The following is a 17,237-nucleotide window of genomic DNA, read 5'->3' as shown; positions in this document are numbered from 1 at the left end:
ACACACACACACACACACACACACACACACACACACACACACACACAATGACAGATGCTTTCCAAAATGACAATTTGTGGGGCCAAAGAGCCGTGAGACTTGATGGAGCAGGCCTGGTTGATGTGTGTCCAGACCCCTGAACTTTCATCCTGAGATTGGCAAGAGTAGGATCACTCTCCCACTGCCCTGGACCTGTGTGTCCTGATGTTCATAGCCCTTTGCTCCTACCTTTGCCTACCAGAGGAGATCACAAAGCGAGTAGCCAGGTTAAACTTCCTCTCCCCTTATAAGGTCATATCTAGCAGTTGCTGGAATTTCTTTTTATGCAAATGAGGCATTCCCAGTGCCCTGAGCACAGCCAATAATATACACTCACCATGAGACCCCCCCCACCTACCTCCCAAAGGTTTAAGTAGCCTTTGTTCCCCTACTAAAGAAGCTGTCTCACTGAAGCTGTCTCCCAAGATTCTGTATTCAACACCTTGTATTCAGGTTCTCCTGCACCTGAGGTCTCTTTCGTTCCCAGCCATCCTGCCTTGCTTCCCCTCTCCGGATCCACATGTACATGCTGCTATGGGCAGAGAAGCGGAACCTGAAACTAAAAATATTTTTCCCTAAAAGGCTTTGAAGAATAGCATTCCTGTTAAGGTCTTTTAACACAGTTTGATATGCCCAGAGGCTCTTTACAAGGAAAGGATGTCAAAAAGGATTCTCTTAGGAGCAGGACTCTTCTTGTTGGAGGAACTCAGTGCGTTCTACCTGGTGTTGGGCCCCTTCAGAGATCTTCGAAACTGAAACCGCAGCATGGTTAATAGTGGGTGCTTTTAAACGGAAAGTAACTGGACCTTAGACCCAGTGCCCATAGTGTAATGAGATGGATACTTGTATAGAAGGTATGACAATAAAAAAATATCTAATAATAAAAATCAGGAACACGGGTTAGTCCTTGACTATATTGGTTATTTCTGAGAAGTTATGTGCGGTGTGTCGTATGTTAACCCCATACTTAATAAGGAAACGGGAATGTGAAGCCAGTTATGATTACACTTACACCCCACCACTCTTGGCATTGCTCTATACTGACCTTTGTGTCAATGATGATCAAAACTAGCTCATTGGCTAGTTCATTGGCTGAACTCAGTGAAATCTTCAGTTTTAAAAAATTAAGAGGGCTGGAGAGATGGCTCAGTGGTTAAGAGCACTGACTGCTCTTCCAAAGGTCCTGAGTTCAATTCCCAGCAACCACATGGTGGCTCACAACCATCTGTAATGGGATCCGATGCCCTCTTCTGGTGTGTCTGAATACAGTTACGGTGTAACTCACATACATAAAATAAATAAATCTAAAAAAAATTAAGAATGATAAGAAGATATTATTGACAATAAAATGCACCTTTTCTGAGTTGCCTTAAAAAAAAGTTGTAGGTACCTATTAAACATGGGGCAGATGTGTTTTGTGACTCGATGTCAGTGAGACATTTTTCATTGTTCTCCAGAGGTGGAGGGAATAGACTACACCCAGGCCCTGGAAGTGGATCTTTCTTTGGAAGCCAAGGAGAGGATTGAGGTATGGGAGAGGTAGCCAGCTGGCTTTAGAGGACCCTCCAGATCTCTTTTCGATGTTGAATTCCAGAATATAAGAATGGGATGCTGACACAGACCGTGAATGTGTGATTGAGAGTACTAAGGTTTAAACTAGGCCTGAGAGAAATACACAAATGCATGGTAAGTACACAGCTGTGTGTTATGCATACTCTGCACAGGTAAGCTGAGCTTCACCAGGAACCCCCTCGTGTGGGGGTCAAGAGCAGTTCTTCTCAACTTTCCCAATGTTGTGACCCTTTTACTACAGCTAGCTCCTCATGTTGTGATGATTCCTACTCATATAATTATTTTTGTTGCTACTTCATAACTGTAATTTTGCTACTGCTATGAATTATAATATAAATATCTGTGCTTTCTGGTGGTCTTAGGCGCCCTCTGTGATCCCAGGGGGTTGAGACCCACGGATTGAGAACCACTGGTCTAGCACGTGGCGCTGGAGTCAGTGTACATGAGTGGCTTTAGATTTACGTCTTACTTCTCCTGAGCCTCAGGTCTCCTGTTGTGAAAAGCTATTTGCTCTGTGGTTTAAATCATCCCAGGCCCTTGAAAACTGGAAGATTTCGAGATGGTAGTTATTTTTGGTTTTTACCTGAGATGCTTTATATTAAAAGCCTCCTTAAAATTATATGTATAGAGATATTTCTGTTTCTTCTGCATATTCTCTAAAATTGAAAGGAAAAAAACTTTAAATTTGGAATGCTAGAATATTCAGAATGAGAATTTGAAACTTTCCCCCCAAGCCATAGTCGTTGCCAAGGTTTGGTACTGCTCTGATGAGTTTCGTGTCCATGGTAGCTTTTTTATTTTATTTTTGGCTGAGACAGGGTTGGTAGCTGATTTTCCTGACGTTCAGGTTTGGCTTCCTGCCACCTGCCCAGATGACAGGTTTCTGTAGGGAATGGAACATAAATATTTTGCTCTGACTCTGTTTATATTTTGGGGAAGGCAGACTAGTTCTGGCCCAGAGCTTGTCATAACTCCCAATAAAAATATCTCCCCTCCAATTTCCCATCCATGTATATCTGATTTCTTATTGGCTTCCCCCTCTCTCTCTCTCTCCTTGTGTCTGACTCCTCCTTCCCCAACCTCTAGACCTCCCATTCATCCTTCCTGTCTCTTCTATCTCCCTTTTTCTCCTTTTTCTCTACTTACCTAGGCTTGCTTTTTTTATGATTAAAATTCTTAAATTTCTGATCAGGCAGTTCTAGTTAAGACAGAACACACCATTGCCATAGAGATGAGATAGCTAAGGATTAAATCACTCTCTGGAAGCTTCTGAGACACATTAGCATGGAGATATAGGTGCCAGCAGGAAGCGATCAGCAATGGCAAATTGTATATGTGCCACAGGGTTCCAGGAAACCATCCTGTGGTCCTTATTCCCTTGGTTTCCCTGTTCAGTGCCCAAAGGGTTCCAGGAAACTATCCCATAGTCCTGAACCCTGTGGTTTCCCTCCTAAATGCCCAGTGCCTTGGATTCAGACAGATCAGGTTCAAATCCTGGCTCTGCCACTAATTAGTTGCTTTTGGTTTTGTTTTTATCTTTAAAAAACAAATGAGAGATGCTGTAGACCTCCAAGGAATAGTGGAGGGAGTAAAGAAAAAAACATGTTTATTTTGTACATTGCCTGGACTATGGTACATCCTGTATGGGTCCAGTCACTGGCAAGGTAACGATTAACCATAGTGTTCGTCCCCTTTCCAGCGTCTTTCTCTACCCCTCCAACTGTTTCTAAAGCAGTCAGACACTAGTCAACCCTCACCTTGACTAGTTTTGTTCCACTCTCCAGGTCTTGAGATGCGAATAGAAGATAGGAAGGCACCATATCCCTCTTCCAACCTAACTTGTGGACAAACATGGACCTCAGAAAACAAAAATAAAGCCGGGCGGTGGCGGCATGCGCCTTTAACCCCAGCACTCAGGAGGCAGAGGCAGGCGAATCTTTGAGTTTGAGGCCAGCCTGGTCTATAAAGCAAGTTCCAGGATAGCCTGGGCTACACAGAGAAATCTTGTCTTGAACTCTCCCCACCCCCTCCAACTTAACAAAACAAAAATGAGATAATAAAAAAGAAATGTGTTTAATGCAAAAATGTTTCTCTTTCCAATATAAAGGGAACTAAAAAAAAAGGGATGGGAACTTTTTGCTCTGTGGATATGCTGGGGGAAGGCAGCGCTGGCGTCCCCTTTCACCCTCACCGGCTTCTGCCTTCCTTTAAGCACAGAGACAAATGCCTTGGATTTTCTCGATCCACTGGAATTCACTTCAAGGAGACACTTGAGCTTTTGGAAGATCACTGCTGTGCTTCTCTAGAGAGGAGGGAGGGGAACTTTTTTCCTTCCCTGCTCCCTTTCCCTTGTTTATCAAAAGTCCCAAATAAGATTTATCATCACCCCGGCTTTCTCATATCCAGGCAGCTCGTTAATATTTCAGATAAACACCGTTCCTGAACACAGCCCCGCACAGTTCTATTCCTGTTCTGTGCCCAGTGAATCTGTCACATTGCCTTGGTAACCAATTAAAATACTCTGATGTGTATGGCGATATCATTCCTAGCTCTGCAAAAACCAGGGCGACCTGCTCAGAAGACATGCCAGTCACCTGGCATTCTTCTTACAATCTGCTCCATTCTGGTTTCTCTCTGTCTCTGTCTCTCTCTCTCTGTCTCTCTGTCTCTGTCTCTGTCTCTCTCTCTCTCTCTCTCTCTCTCTCTCTCTCTCTCTCTCTCTCTCTCTCTCTCTCTCTCTCTCTCTCTCTCTCCTTTCTGAAATCCTCCAATTACCCTTGAATCCCCTGCAAGCACTTACATGCCATTTCTAGCACACCTGGCCCTAAGTCAAGAAACACCTTTGTCAACCATCAGCAGCTGGTACTGATTTTGGGAGCAAAATGGCTGACTTTCTGGTAGCCTCGGGAAGCCGACAGCCTCCAGGGGAGCTCTCCAGCCTTGAGGCTGGTGAATCTGAGTGTGGTTTCTTACAGAGTGGCAAACATTAGGCATTCAAATAACTATTTAGTGAGCGTTGGTTGCCATGGAAAGACTGCACTAGATACAGAGGGAGATAGGACACTTTCTTTTTTTTTTTTTTTTAATTTTTTATTGGATGTTTTATTTACATTTCATATGTTGTCCCCTTACCCCACCCCCCACCCACCTGGGAACCCCCATCCCCTTACCCCTCCTTCTTCTTCTCTGTGGATGTAACCCCTACCTACCCCCCACTCCCACCTCCCCACCCTCAAAATTCCCACCCCCTGGGGCATCCAGCCTTCATGAGGTCAAGGTTCTCTTCTTCCACCTATGCCCAGCAGGGCCCTCCACTCTTACGTATTCAGCTGAAGCCCTGGATCCCTCCATAAGTGCTCCCAGGCTGGTGGTTTAGACCCTGGGAGCTGTGGTTGGTTGGTAGTTTGCTCTCCTCATGGGGCCACAAACCCTTTCAGCTCCTTCAGTCTTCACTCTAACTCCTTCATTGGGAACCCCATTATCAGTTCAATGGCTAGTTGTGAGCATCTGCCTCTGAATATGTCAGACTCTTGCAGACCTCTGAGGAAACATCTATATCAGGCTCTTATCAGCATGCACTTCCTGACTTCCACATCAGCATCTACCTTTGTTGACTGCACATGGGATGGATACTCAGGTGGAAAGGTCTTCAGACGGCCCCTCCTTCAGTTTCTGTCCCTCACTTTGTCTCCATATTTGCTCCCTTGAGTATTTTGTTGCTCCTTCTAAGAAGGACCGAATCACCCCCACTTGGTCTTCCTTCTTCATGAGCTTCATGTGGCCTGTGAGTTGCATCTCGGGCATTTCAAGGTTCTGGGCTAATATCCAATAATCAGTGAGTGAATACCATGTGTGTTCTTTTGTGATTGGCTTACTTCACTCAGGATGATAATTTCTAGTTCCATCCATTTACCTAGGAACCTCTCGAATTCATTGTTTTTAATAGCTGAGTAATACTCCATTGTGTAAATATACCACATTTTTTGAATCCATTCCTCAGTGATAGGACACTTTCTTACCCATAGAGTTTAAGGTCACTGGAAAAGAGTAGAGTGCAAGCTGGCAGAGTTGGTAGCAACAGGGAACCCTGGGAATCCCAGGAGGCACATAAGACTGACCTGGGGTGTAAGCAGAGGACATGTTTCACAGTGGAATGAAGACCACACGAACCTAACAGTGAGTCTCAGACAGCTACGTGGGGTCAACTTGCTGATTAGGAAAATTGTCACATTTTTGCCCTCCCATCCCTGGTCCTTTGATGGATGTCCTCAGCTTGGGTGATCTGTTTTGAGCTCTATGGGATTATGCTTCATTTCTCCTTCTCCAGGCTAGTATCCTCTTATTAGCTTTTTGGGGAAGGGCTATACCAAATGCTCTAAGCTGTTTAGACTCTTTCTCTTTACTGTGGATGATACCCAAAGGCACATTTTCCAAAGCCAGAAACCTTGGGACCATGGGTCCAGGACTCAATACTTAGCATATATGCCTCAGTGTATTTTGAAGTTTGTAGGCTTAGTTTTGTCTATCAGTGCTTAGATGATTAGTAACCCAGACCATGTACATAAAAAAAAAAAATCTAACTCAATCACTTCTCTGAACTCTCCCACAGCTATTGCAGGGATGCTAAAATTTGATCTGTAATCATATTCTCCTGTAAAAATAATAACACCAGCTGTGCCTGAGGCTACTATATACAATATAGAGATTCCAGCAGCACGCATGTCTGTGACTGCATGTAGATTGAGAGTCTTTGGGCTGGACAGATGGTTTAGAGATTAAGCGCACTGGCTGCTCTTCTAGAGGGCCTGAGTTCAATTCCTAGAACCTATACAGTGGCTCACAACTGTCTGTAGCTCCAGTTCCAGGGGATCTGATTCCCTTCCTTGGCCTATGCAGGCATTGTGTGCATATGGTGCACAGACATACATTGCAGGCAAAATATCCAAACACATAACAAGAAATTAATTTCTTAAAATTAAAAACACATTAAATGAGCATCTGTGGGATGAAGTGCTTTGCCTCAGGAATGGCACTCAAGTGGTACACTCTACATGGATGTTTGGCAGAGTGGACCAGTCCCCTTACCTGTTATCTTAGCATGCTGTGCTACTTTTAGGATTATTAACTCATCACTGTGGTTGGTGTATAAGGCTCTTTGAGGACAAGGGTCATGTCTCATTTGCTTTCGTCTTCACTGAAGCCAAAGAGAAAGGTTATGTGTATAGTACTTACAAGAGCTTACAGTCCATCAGGCCCTGTCTTAGGTAATTCCTAGATTTGTTTTTCTTGATTTATGCACTGAGTGGGACCAGGATTGTCATTTTATTTAATGTGTGGATGCATGGGCGAGTACCTGTGCGTGTGTGTGGAGGCCAGAGGAAACCTCAGGTGGAATCCTTAGGAGGGTCATCTACTTCTTTTAAGACAGGGTTTCTTAGGCTCAGAGATGGCTTAGTGGTTGAGAATACTGGTTGCTTTGCCAAAGGACCTGGATTCAATTCCCAGCACCCACAAGTGTCTGTAACTCCAGTTTCAGAGGATCCAACACCTGACACAGACATACATGCAGGCAAAACACATGAAATAAAAAATTAAAAAATTATCTATCTATCTATCTATCTATCTATCTATCTATCTATCGAGGCAGAAGGGGGTGTGTCTCATGGGCTGGAGCTCACCAATCAGGTCAGTGAGCCCCAGGACTTCTGTCACCTCTGCTTCCTTAGTATACTACCATGTCCAGCATTTTAACATAGATTCTGGGAATTGAACTCGAGTCCTTGTAGCTGCTTTACTGAATGAGACATTCCCACAGCCCCTAGGATGCTACTTACCTCCATGTTCACAGCACAGAAACAGCCATTTAACTGGCAAGTAGGGTAGCATTTTAGCAGGTATATATGGCTACCTGGATGGGTATGCCTTAAGTTAACCTTAGTAAGAGCTAGACCATTGACTGGATACGTTATAAATACTGTCTCACTGAATTCTCCAAATCATCCTGTGAGATATGCCCTGCTATTTCTATTTGCTACCAACAATTCTCAGAGTTGCTAAGTAACTTACCTAGAAGCACACAGCCGGTACCTATCAAACCAGGGCCTCTCTTCAGAGTCACAATACTATCTTTTTGTTTGCTTAGCCTATGGAAAGTCTAATCAGAAGTAGCAGAAAATTTGAAATGCATATTGTAAAATGCTACTAAGACACCTATTCCCTTACTCAGAAACACAGACATACACAGATACAAATGCATAGACACCCATACACACACGCATGCACACACACACACACACACACAGACATTCAGACACACACATACAGACACAGCCATAGACACACAGACACACACAAGCACACACACAGACACACACATGGATGCACATGCACATACAGACACAGACGTCGAGACACACACATACACATACACACACACACAAGAGATGAGGAACCTATGCACTCGCCAGGTGTTGGGGGAGGGAATGACTGAGAAGCTACGGTTCGCAATTCATGTTGAGATGATGAAAAAGTTCTGGAGATAGAGAGTGACTATGGTTACCAAAGATGAAGGCTGTGTGTGCTGCCGATCGATGCGCACAGAAGGGCCTAATGCAGCAGGCTTAACACTATGTATGGTAATGTTAGGATTATGGTGGCAACTGAGTCCCCAGCCATGTGCTTATCCACAGTGATAGTGGAAGTCAGATCAGTTCAGCTTGTAACTCACAGGCAAATTATCTTGGAGCCCATTCCTTTCTGTGACTAACACCAATTAACTCCAATGAAATGTGCCTACCAAGACCCAAGGAGTGTGTGTGGACTCATGGTGTGCAACAAAGGAGGTTAGTTAGCCTTGTGCAGACTGGCAGTTCCTGTCTTCAGGTTAGCGATTTGTGACCCAAGTGATCGTGAACCTGACCTACCATGTTTTTTAACAGAGTGATGTTCATTCATCAGAAAGATATTTAAGGAGGTGACTCATGGCAAGAACATCTCAGGCACCATGTGCTTTGTACCTAATATAGTGCACAGCTCATTCCTTAGATAGCTGAGTAATAGCTTAATTCATGAAGGACTCATTTCTGCACCAAGAGGAGTTAGCCCATGGTTCCATAAAGTCTACCAGAGACATGAACTCATCTATTTATTTATTCTAACTTTCAACAAGCAATTTGGGGTTCCTATCATGGGTTAGGCTGTAGACAAGGGGCTCTGAGGGCAGTATTGAAAGATGAGGTTTATATTCTCTTGGAATCTTGAAAAAAGGCTGAAGAACTGACAAGAGATCTGAGCTGAATTCTGTGAGAGTTCCTGGTGTGGCCTGTCAGGACAAGACTTGTGTGTAGCAGGCACCGAGTACTGTGGCTTCTGAGCTGGGGCTCTGGGGTTGAGTGTCAGCACTACTGCAGACAAAGACCAAGCTGCAGGAAGCTCACACAAGGCACAGTGTCCTGTGCTGTTTTGTTACTCATGTTTTGGGTGTTGTGGCTGGCATTCCTATGCACTGGGTTTACTAGGTGACCTGACCATGTGAAGGAAGATTGGCTCCGCTTTCTGCTGCTTCTCCATTTCCCATCGTGCTTGGCCACCACCTTGGAGCACACCTATCTCATTTAGCTGTATCAGATCCATCAAGTCTCTACTGGTGTGACTGCAAGGCCACATGCTGACATGTAGCCAGTTTGGCATGGCTGTTGGAGTGACTTTATTACGGGGAGGAACTGACATACACCTTCCAAGTGGTATCTAGTCACCCTGATAAGAAGGCAGGACATCCTGCCTCCTCTCCATCTGTTTCCTCCCTTCCAGCTGCTGTTCTAATTCAGCACATCTTTGCCTGCCTTTCTGTGCAGCCCATGTGCAGGTCAGACCCTGCCTTCTCCTCCCTCGACCCCATTCTCTTTCAGTCTTTAGAAACGCCCGTCTTGTACAAAGTTACTTCAGACTGACCAAGCTTCATTCCCCTCAAAATGATCTACCTCATTACTTGACATTCTCATAGTATGTGTGAGTCTATGTCTTCTTTGTCTTGTCTTAATCAACTTCATTGAATTATAGCATACATACAGATTCATCCATTTAAGTATAAAAAGGTGGTGAATTTTGATAGAGTTACATACAATTGCACTAAACATCTTCATCAGCCTCCAAACCATTATAGTTCATAATTCTATATTTTCTGGAGCTTTATATACATAGAATGAGTAATACTGTATTTAGCAACCCCCAGCATTCCTAAAACTGGATGTGTCTTACAATGAGTAGCTAATGTGGCCATGTTTCTTTTTTCTCCTATATGTCATAAGAATATAGACAATGTGTCTTATAATGGATGTCATCTTACAACTAATATCTAATATATACACAGATACACATGCTATACCTGGGTTTGTATTCTTGTATGCTGATAGCTGGGTTTCCAGCCAGTTAAGGTTGGAGACTTAGACCTGTGAAGGTGATATCCTTACTGTGCTGTGTCAGTTACCATAGCTCCTGTGGCTAGAAACCAGTAGGAAGGAAATACTGCAAAGGATGGAGATGGTGGGTTTCAGAGATGCTTAAAACTAATGTCTGTGTTATAACAGAGCATTTGAACTCCGAGGCAGCGCTTCTCAAAGTTTGTCATATCACGAAGGCCCTGAAAAGAATGTGGTACAGTATTGTGGAGATTTGGGGAATGAGTTCATCCTAGTTCCACAAGCTTGCCATGCTGGCTGCTCAGGAGGCTGAGGCAATGGGACAGGAGGCTCAAGGCCCATGTGGACTGGGGGAGGGGTAAACTCAAAACCAGCTGAGCAATTTATCAGGAACTTTCTCTCAAATAAATAAAATAAACAAGAAGGGATAGGACAGAGCTCAGTAACTGAACATTTCCTAGGTGTGGGCAAGGCCCTAGGTTCAATCCTCAGCACGGAACAGGAAGAGGAGTTTGGGAAATGTTTTTTTTTTTTTTATTACAATCTCTCACTTGGAGATTCCCAGTTCATTAGAGGTTAAAGTCTTTTGAAATCTCAGCAGCATTCTGAAAAGAAGTTTATAGTTTTGTGGTTTGGCTTTGGAGCTCTGTGGGACATCCATTAAGGGTTTATAGTACATACATGTAAAAGGCTGGTCTCTGGACTAAGCAAAAATGAAAAGAATGCAAAAGATAGCAGAACCCTGGAATAGGTCAGCTGAGGCCTCTCTTCATGGGCCATAAACTACACAAGTACTTTCTCTCGAAAATCTCTTTATAGTATGATGAGATGTGTGTAGCAATCTTTCGTAAGCAGAAAGGAAAACAACACAAAAATATGCATATGGTAATCTCCAAGGTGGTGTTTCCCTTGTGGATGATAATTGAGGTCAACTAGGGAGAACTTCATGCCCCACCCACCTGCCTTAGAGCTGAGGACTCTCCTGGGGAATGAGCCAGACACCTTTAACCAACCAAAGCAGGCTATGTTCGAAATCCCCTGCAACAGGTATACAGGAGATAAGGACAGAACGTAACAAAATAAAAAGTAATGCAACAAATGAAGATCATCACATTGAAGTTGGACAATCCTAGTCAAACGAAGAATAAAAGAGCCCCAAGAGAAGTTACAGAGTCAGATACCCACTCGTTTATACTTTCAGGAGACTCATAACAGTACTAAAGGGAAAGGCATGCTATATATGCAGAGAGCCTGGTACAGACCCATACATTCTGTGCTTGCTTGAGTCTCTGTGCGTTCATATGAGCATTGCTCAGTTGTTTTAAAGGGCCTTGCTCCTATCAGACTTTTCTATGGCTGATGCTTTATCATTTACTGTTGCTAATGCGTCTTAGCAGCTGTTGGGTTCCAGGCACTTATGCTAAGCTCTCAATGCGCATCATCGTGTTTTAATTTTGTAATGTCCGCATGCTGTATGCACGCCCGCCGTTGTGATATTATCTGTATTTTACAATTCAGAAACTGAGGATTAGAGGTGTTAAGTGACTTGCCCAAAGCTACTCAGCTAACAAATGCTAAATCCCAACACAAAGGCAGAAATCCATGAACACAGTTAGCAATGGAAGGGAGAGAGGTATATAACTGGCAATTGGTGCAATGAGGGCAGCGGACAGCAGTGACCTCAGGACCTCATTCTTTCCCAAAGTTGTTGAGAAATAAATATGAGTGAAGCCAAAGAGTCACCCGTGTCTCTGAATTTCTCAACCACAGCCTCTACATACTTGAATCTTTCCACCTGCTACATATGGTTGTCCCAGGTGTCACCTGACTGCTGTTTTCAGGGACTGGAATGATTTTAGTCTCTGCACACTTAGCAAAACCCACCATCTGTATTACAGCTTAAAACACATCTGAGACCCAGGAAAAGGGGCACAACCACCTTGTGGTTTCTGCCCGACCTCAGCTCCCTCAAGTGCTTTCTGACCTCATTTTTTTTTTGATCCTCAGTTGCTTGCAACAGCAGCTGAGGAAGTTTCTATGACAAAGCCACCTGGTCTGTCCATGGTGACAACAGATGTGTTCTCAATGATTTGGGGTGTGATTGTCACAGTGCTTAACAATGCACGTAGAAAGTCCAGCCTGAGAGACCCAGGTTGGTGACAGTTGTACTGAGGAAGGGGGTGGGGGCAGGGAAAAGAGAAAATGCAAAGTTAATGAAGTGTCAGCATTGCTTGGGAGGTGAACCAGATTCTTGTTTTCTGTGTACGGTTTTAAAATCTTAATTAACTTTTTTGAAGTATTCAGAGAAGTCAAGCATGTGAGCTCTCTCTAACCATCAACCCCACAGGCTCTCTAAGGGGTCTGGAATGGAGTCTCAAAGCCAGCCTGTGCTGAGACATCATATACCTGAATTATGGCCCATAGAGCATTTAGACGAAAACCACACATGGCAGATACTCAGGGTAGCAAGAATCCTTTTGGGGGTGGCACTTAATTCACAAAGGGGTGAGAGACGGTGGGTGGTTTCGAGTAGAAAGTGCTGAGTCATTTCAGTAATGGTCACAGCTAATTTTTATTGAGCCAGTCAATGCACTAAGAGTTAATGGGCATGAATCAGCTCCTTGTATCTCGCAACAACACTCTGAGGTAGGTACTACCATTATCTTCAATTTGCTGATGGAGAATTGAAGGCTCCGAGGTTTAAGTGACTCAGTTAAAGTACACAACTGCCGAAGGAGCAGACTCGGAGCTTGGAGTTTTAATTTCTCAATACCTTTATTTCCTGCCCCGAATTTCCTGAATAATAACTCAGAAATGTTATTAAACTGAGAAGCTCTTTGGCAACTCAAAATCTTTTCCAAGGCTTGTGCAGTTCCTTTGGCTTGGCTGCGTCGTGAGGACGACCCAGAAGCAGAGGGATTTGTACCAGAAGGAGCCCACCAGAGCTCCCAATCTGGGTGGAATAATTGCATGCTATAAAAGCCCATAGCCACTTCTCAAGTTTTCTTTTTACACAATCAGCTTGGGAGGGATTTAGATGTGTAGGCACAATGGGCTAATTTTTCTCTCTCTTGGGCTGGCAGCATGAGGCTCCACCCTGGCATACTTGCTGGCACAACAGGCATCAGGCCTCCTTGAGCCAACAAGAAGGATCCAGATGAGCTTGTTTGGTAGATGAGCCTGGGCGAGCAGAACAGACTTTGGGCTTGTGGGTAGGAAGTTAAATGAACTCCTTCAGAGTGCCAGGCTATCAAGGAGCCCCATGAAAGAGGTGTTTTACAAAATGGTACCCTATGACAACAGATTATTTTCTCTGCTCAGGGGAGTACTTTGACTTGGTTTTACCCCAGGTTCACCATAGACTCATGTTTAATAACAATGCCTGTTCCGCTTTGCTGCAAGGGCTATAACTCCTGTGTTTTTGCAGAATGCCTCAAACGAGTGTCAGGGCACAATAAACAGTCAATAGTGATGTTTACTATGATAACGATCTTCCAATGCCTTTCATCTGAGGCGCTCAGACTGCTTTGCAAGCACTAATTAGTTAGGTGTCAAGGTGGCTCTTTTGTTTTTACAATACATTTCCCCATTTTACAGAATTTTAAATTGAGACCCAGCCAACTTAAGTGGCTTGGCCAAAGTCATACCAAGAGTTAAATTAAAGATAATGATGGTGCTTTGCATTCCCCTGGCAGATGTTGTCCATGGTGATACAGCATGTTGCAAAGATAATTTCACAGTGCCTTAGAGAAGGAGTGGGGGTAGCGAATACTACTGGCTATTGGCTTGGTTGGATAAACGGAGGCAGAGAGTGCAAATAACTCCAGGGGGGATGGGGTGGGGTTGAACGATGTTGCAAATCCAGTCTCAAAGTGATTGAGCTGGAAGGCACAATGGTTTCATACAGGAGGAATAGTTATATTTTTCAAGCAGAAACAAGTTGTGAAATGACACCATATTAACATCCGGGAATGGGCTTGTTCATATCCCAGCAAGAGGCAAAGGGCCGGAGATGAATACTTTACTGAAAGAAAAGAATGAATTGGTGGTGCTCATGGTGAGCTGCCAGCTCCTCTCTTTGAAAAGCATGTTTATTAATTCGGATTCTCTTGGAAAGCATAAGCCCTCAAGGGCTTGAATCTGTATTTCAACCTAATGGCAGGCCTAGGTCCACAACAGCTTGGTGAGTGGCAAAGACACATCACTGTCTCCCTTGTCTCATATTCCAAGTCCCCAAGAAGAGGTCCAAGGACATCCACTATCTTAATGTCTTACATATTATCTGTTCTCAATCTCCCTTGTGGAGGAGCATGCTTGGTGACTCTTGCATGGTTCAACTCCCTGATAACTGTGGAATCACTTTTCTTAGCAACATGCTGGAAAGACGAAAACCTAAACAAAAGTATGCAAATGGTACAGGGGACCCAGTTCCTTCCAGGCAACCTCCCCACAGTGATGACAAGCATCTCCTGAAAGGCAAGACATTCCTAGGGAACGGAAGAGAAGAGGCTTCTAGGGGTTAGGCATTCAAGAGAGATTTGCAAACCCGGAGACAGATAGCTTTTCTCTGTTAACAAGGCATGTTTGAATAAAGTTTGTTCTCCACCCTACCCTGCCTTTGCAAGCCCGTGGATTCTGATTGATTGGGGAGACTTCCAGAGAAGCGAGTGCCCATCCCTTCTCTGGAATGTGTTCACCACACGCACAAGCTCAACAGCAATAAAATCTTCAGTGAAGAAACCGCACCAACTTCCCACTCTCATTTTTGAATCCGTATATACACCACCCTACCACACGTGTCTGAAAGGCACTGTGAACTCCAAGAAACTGAACTTTCAGAAGAAAAGCTTTAGGAAACAGCTGTTAATGCACACCCCAGGCCTCTTCTGTGTGAGGAGAGTGTTGAGGGCCGAACACTAACTCATACCCACTGCAACTCTCCAGAACAGTCTTGGGACCCTGCTGCTAGCACTAAAGCTTGCTGTAGGCAAGGCTTCAAAGAATGCATCATGGATGGCTTAAGTATGCCAATAGTCTAAACCGTAGTGCTGTGTTTATTTTGGTTCAGGGAGTCTGGGGATGACAATGCAAATAATCCAGATGGACTCACAGGACTGTGTTCTCCTCTAGATTTGTGCTCTTGCACAGCAGCCCAGATAATGTCCTTGGGATGTGCTATCAGGAGTAGACAGAGGAGCATAGGAGGCTTTACTTCATAATCTATATGATTTGGTATCTATAGCATAGCCCTTGCCCGGCACACATTTGTGTGTTCTCTTGCTTTGTAGACACACATTGGCGGCGTTCATACACACACGGGTTCTATTATATATCCTAGCCTTTGCCCTTAATCAATTCACTTACATAGACACTTTCCTCCTCTGATTTCATACATCAAATATCTCGAGAGATATGCTTCAAACACACCATGAATGAGCATCATTGTAACAGCACTTTAAGACACGGGATGGGAAGACAGATTTAGACAAATTTCAAGCAACACCTGACATATGAAAACTCTGAAATCTTAAAAGCAACTTTCAGTTTTTCTTTGTTCCTCACCAGAGCGTTCACCATACATTGATCTGGCCCCTGAGCAACACACGAGAAAAAACAAGAGCGATCATCAACAAGCACTGTCCTCATTCGACTCCCTCTGGAAAAGAACTAAAGACAATCTAGCAAGTGTTAAAAGTTCTGAGACCAATTGTCAGATGGATTAGACAGGCTCAGAGTTCCCATTGTGTCTCTGTTAAGTGATCACAGCTCACCCAACTGATTGCTAGGCAATCATCTCCAGCACTCTGGTGGAAGTCTGTCTACATGTGGTTGAAGAAAAATCTGTTTCCTAGCTCTCAGCATACACATAGCCAACCTCCAGAGTGCACATGATATGAGCAAGCAAGATTTCTCTTACCCCATCCATGTGGATTCTGACACTGGGCACCAGACGGAAAGGGCTGGCCTGTAGACTTCTGGGGCTGCTCTTGGCTTTCTTGTTGTCCTGCAAGGTCAGTATTCGAGGCCTTCGAAAGGAGCCTCCTCTCCACGAGCTCTGTCCAGAGCGTACACCATCAAGCAGACGCACCAGCAACAGGTTGGCGGGCAGCGCCTCGATGCTGCAGAACACCAGGGTCCTGCATTCCGGGCACCTCAGCTCCTTGTGGGCCTTGAAAATCCTCTGTAGGCATGGTTTGCAGAAGGTGTGCTGGCAGGGGAGAACTTTGGCTGTGACATCGAGCTTTTCAAAGCACACAGGGCACTCGAGGAGATCAAGTAACGTCAAATCATCCATTTTATTTTAAAACGCCAGTCCCAACCTGGAGAAGCAAGAGCCACATTGTAGGGGCAGCCGAGTCGAGGGGTTACAGCCAGTCTTTTGGGAGCATCAGAACTCCCTGCCTGTTTGAACGAAGGAGGAAAAAAAAGTGCGACTGCCCTGAGAGGTGTGTCCCACCTACATGGAGGCAGTGTCTTGAGAGGCAGCTGCAAGTACTTTGTTCCGGGAGCGTCAAATGACTCATTCTGTGCAGCAGGTTAGAAGACTCAGCTTGTGCCTGCTGCAGGGATCAGAGGGAATTCTGCATAGTGCCTGATTGCTCATTGCCTCTGAGTGGAGAGTCCTAGCAAGGAGAGAAAACTGTCCAGCTGCGTCAGGGGGTTACTTGTCTACCAGAAGAGCTTGAGGAATCCTTTCTTTTGCCTAAAGCGCAGTCAGTCTTAACTCAGACTAAGGCCCTGACGATTTCTGTGAGGATATCTATCTACCTTTCCTTCTCTGCCTCCCTTCACCTCCCCCAGATCGTTTTGTTTCTAAACTCCAGCAGCACAAGCAGAGGAGCTTAGGGAAGTGTTTATCGGCTCCTAGGCTCCTATGCAGATGTAAACTTCTTTCCCTCACAGTGGGGCTTGTTTCACTATTTTGTTCTAGAAATATACAAGACAAATTCCTACTCCCCAATATTGTTTGACCTTAACTCTATCCCCTGTCCCTCTCCATGTTCCCCTCCTTGCCTCCCTGCGTTCCTCCATTCCAGAATAGTTCAGTCAGAGACATTCTTCCTCCTACCAGGTGAGGTCCTGGGGCCTGTTTAGTAGCTTTGACAATTGTCCTGGGTTTCGGCTGAAGCAGAAAGGAATTCAGGCTTGTGGTTACAGCCTACAGAAACCCAGATGAAGCAGCTAGAGTGAACAGGCAGGCCTCAGTGT

The 17,237-nt window shown here is 44.5% G+C and overlaps 1 protein-coding gene across 1 annotated transcript in view; it reads right to left on the bottom strand.

Annotated features, from left to right (window-relative positions):
- The window catches only part of LOC114629837 (E3 ubiquitin-protein ligase SH3RF2), a gene marked incomplete at its 3' end in the record, with an annotated part of 86,722 nt that extends 70,266 nt beyond the window's left edge, over positions 1 to 16,456 (bottom strand). Inside the window, exon 1 of the mRNA XM_028777952.1 lies at positions 15,946 to 16,456. Coding sequence (XP_028633785.1) covers positions 15,946 to 16,323 — 378 coding nt within the window. The remainder of the gene's footprint in view (positions 1 to 15,945) is intronic.
- Between the last annotated feature and the right edge of the window lie 781 nt (positions 16,457 to 17,237).

The sequence above is a fragment of the Grammomys surdaster genome, unplaced genomic scaffold (assembly GCF_004785775.1).
Source record: "Grammomys surdaster isolate TR1022 unplaced genomic scaffold, NIH_TR_1.0 317, whole genome shotgun sequence".
Taxonomy (NCBI): domain Eukaryota; kingdom Metazoa; phylum Chordata; class Mammalia; order Rodentia; family Muridae; genus Grammomys; species Grammomys surdaster.
The sequence above is the reverse complement of the archived record's forward strand: the minus strand, read 5'-3'. Positions and strand labels throughout refer to the sequence as shown.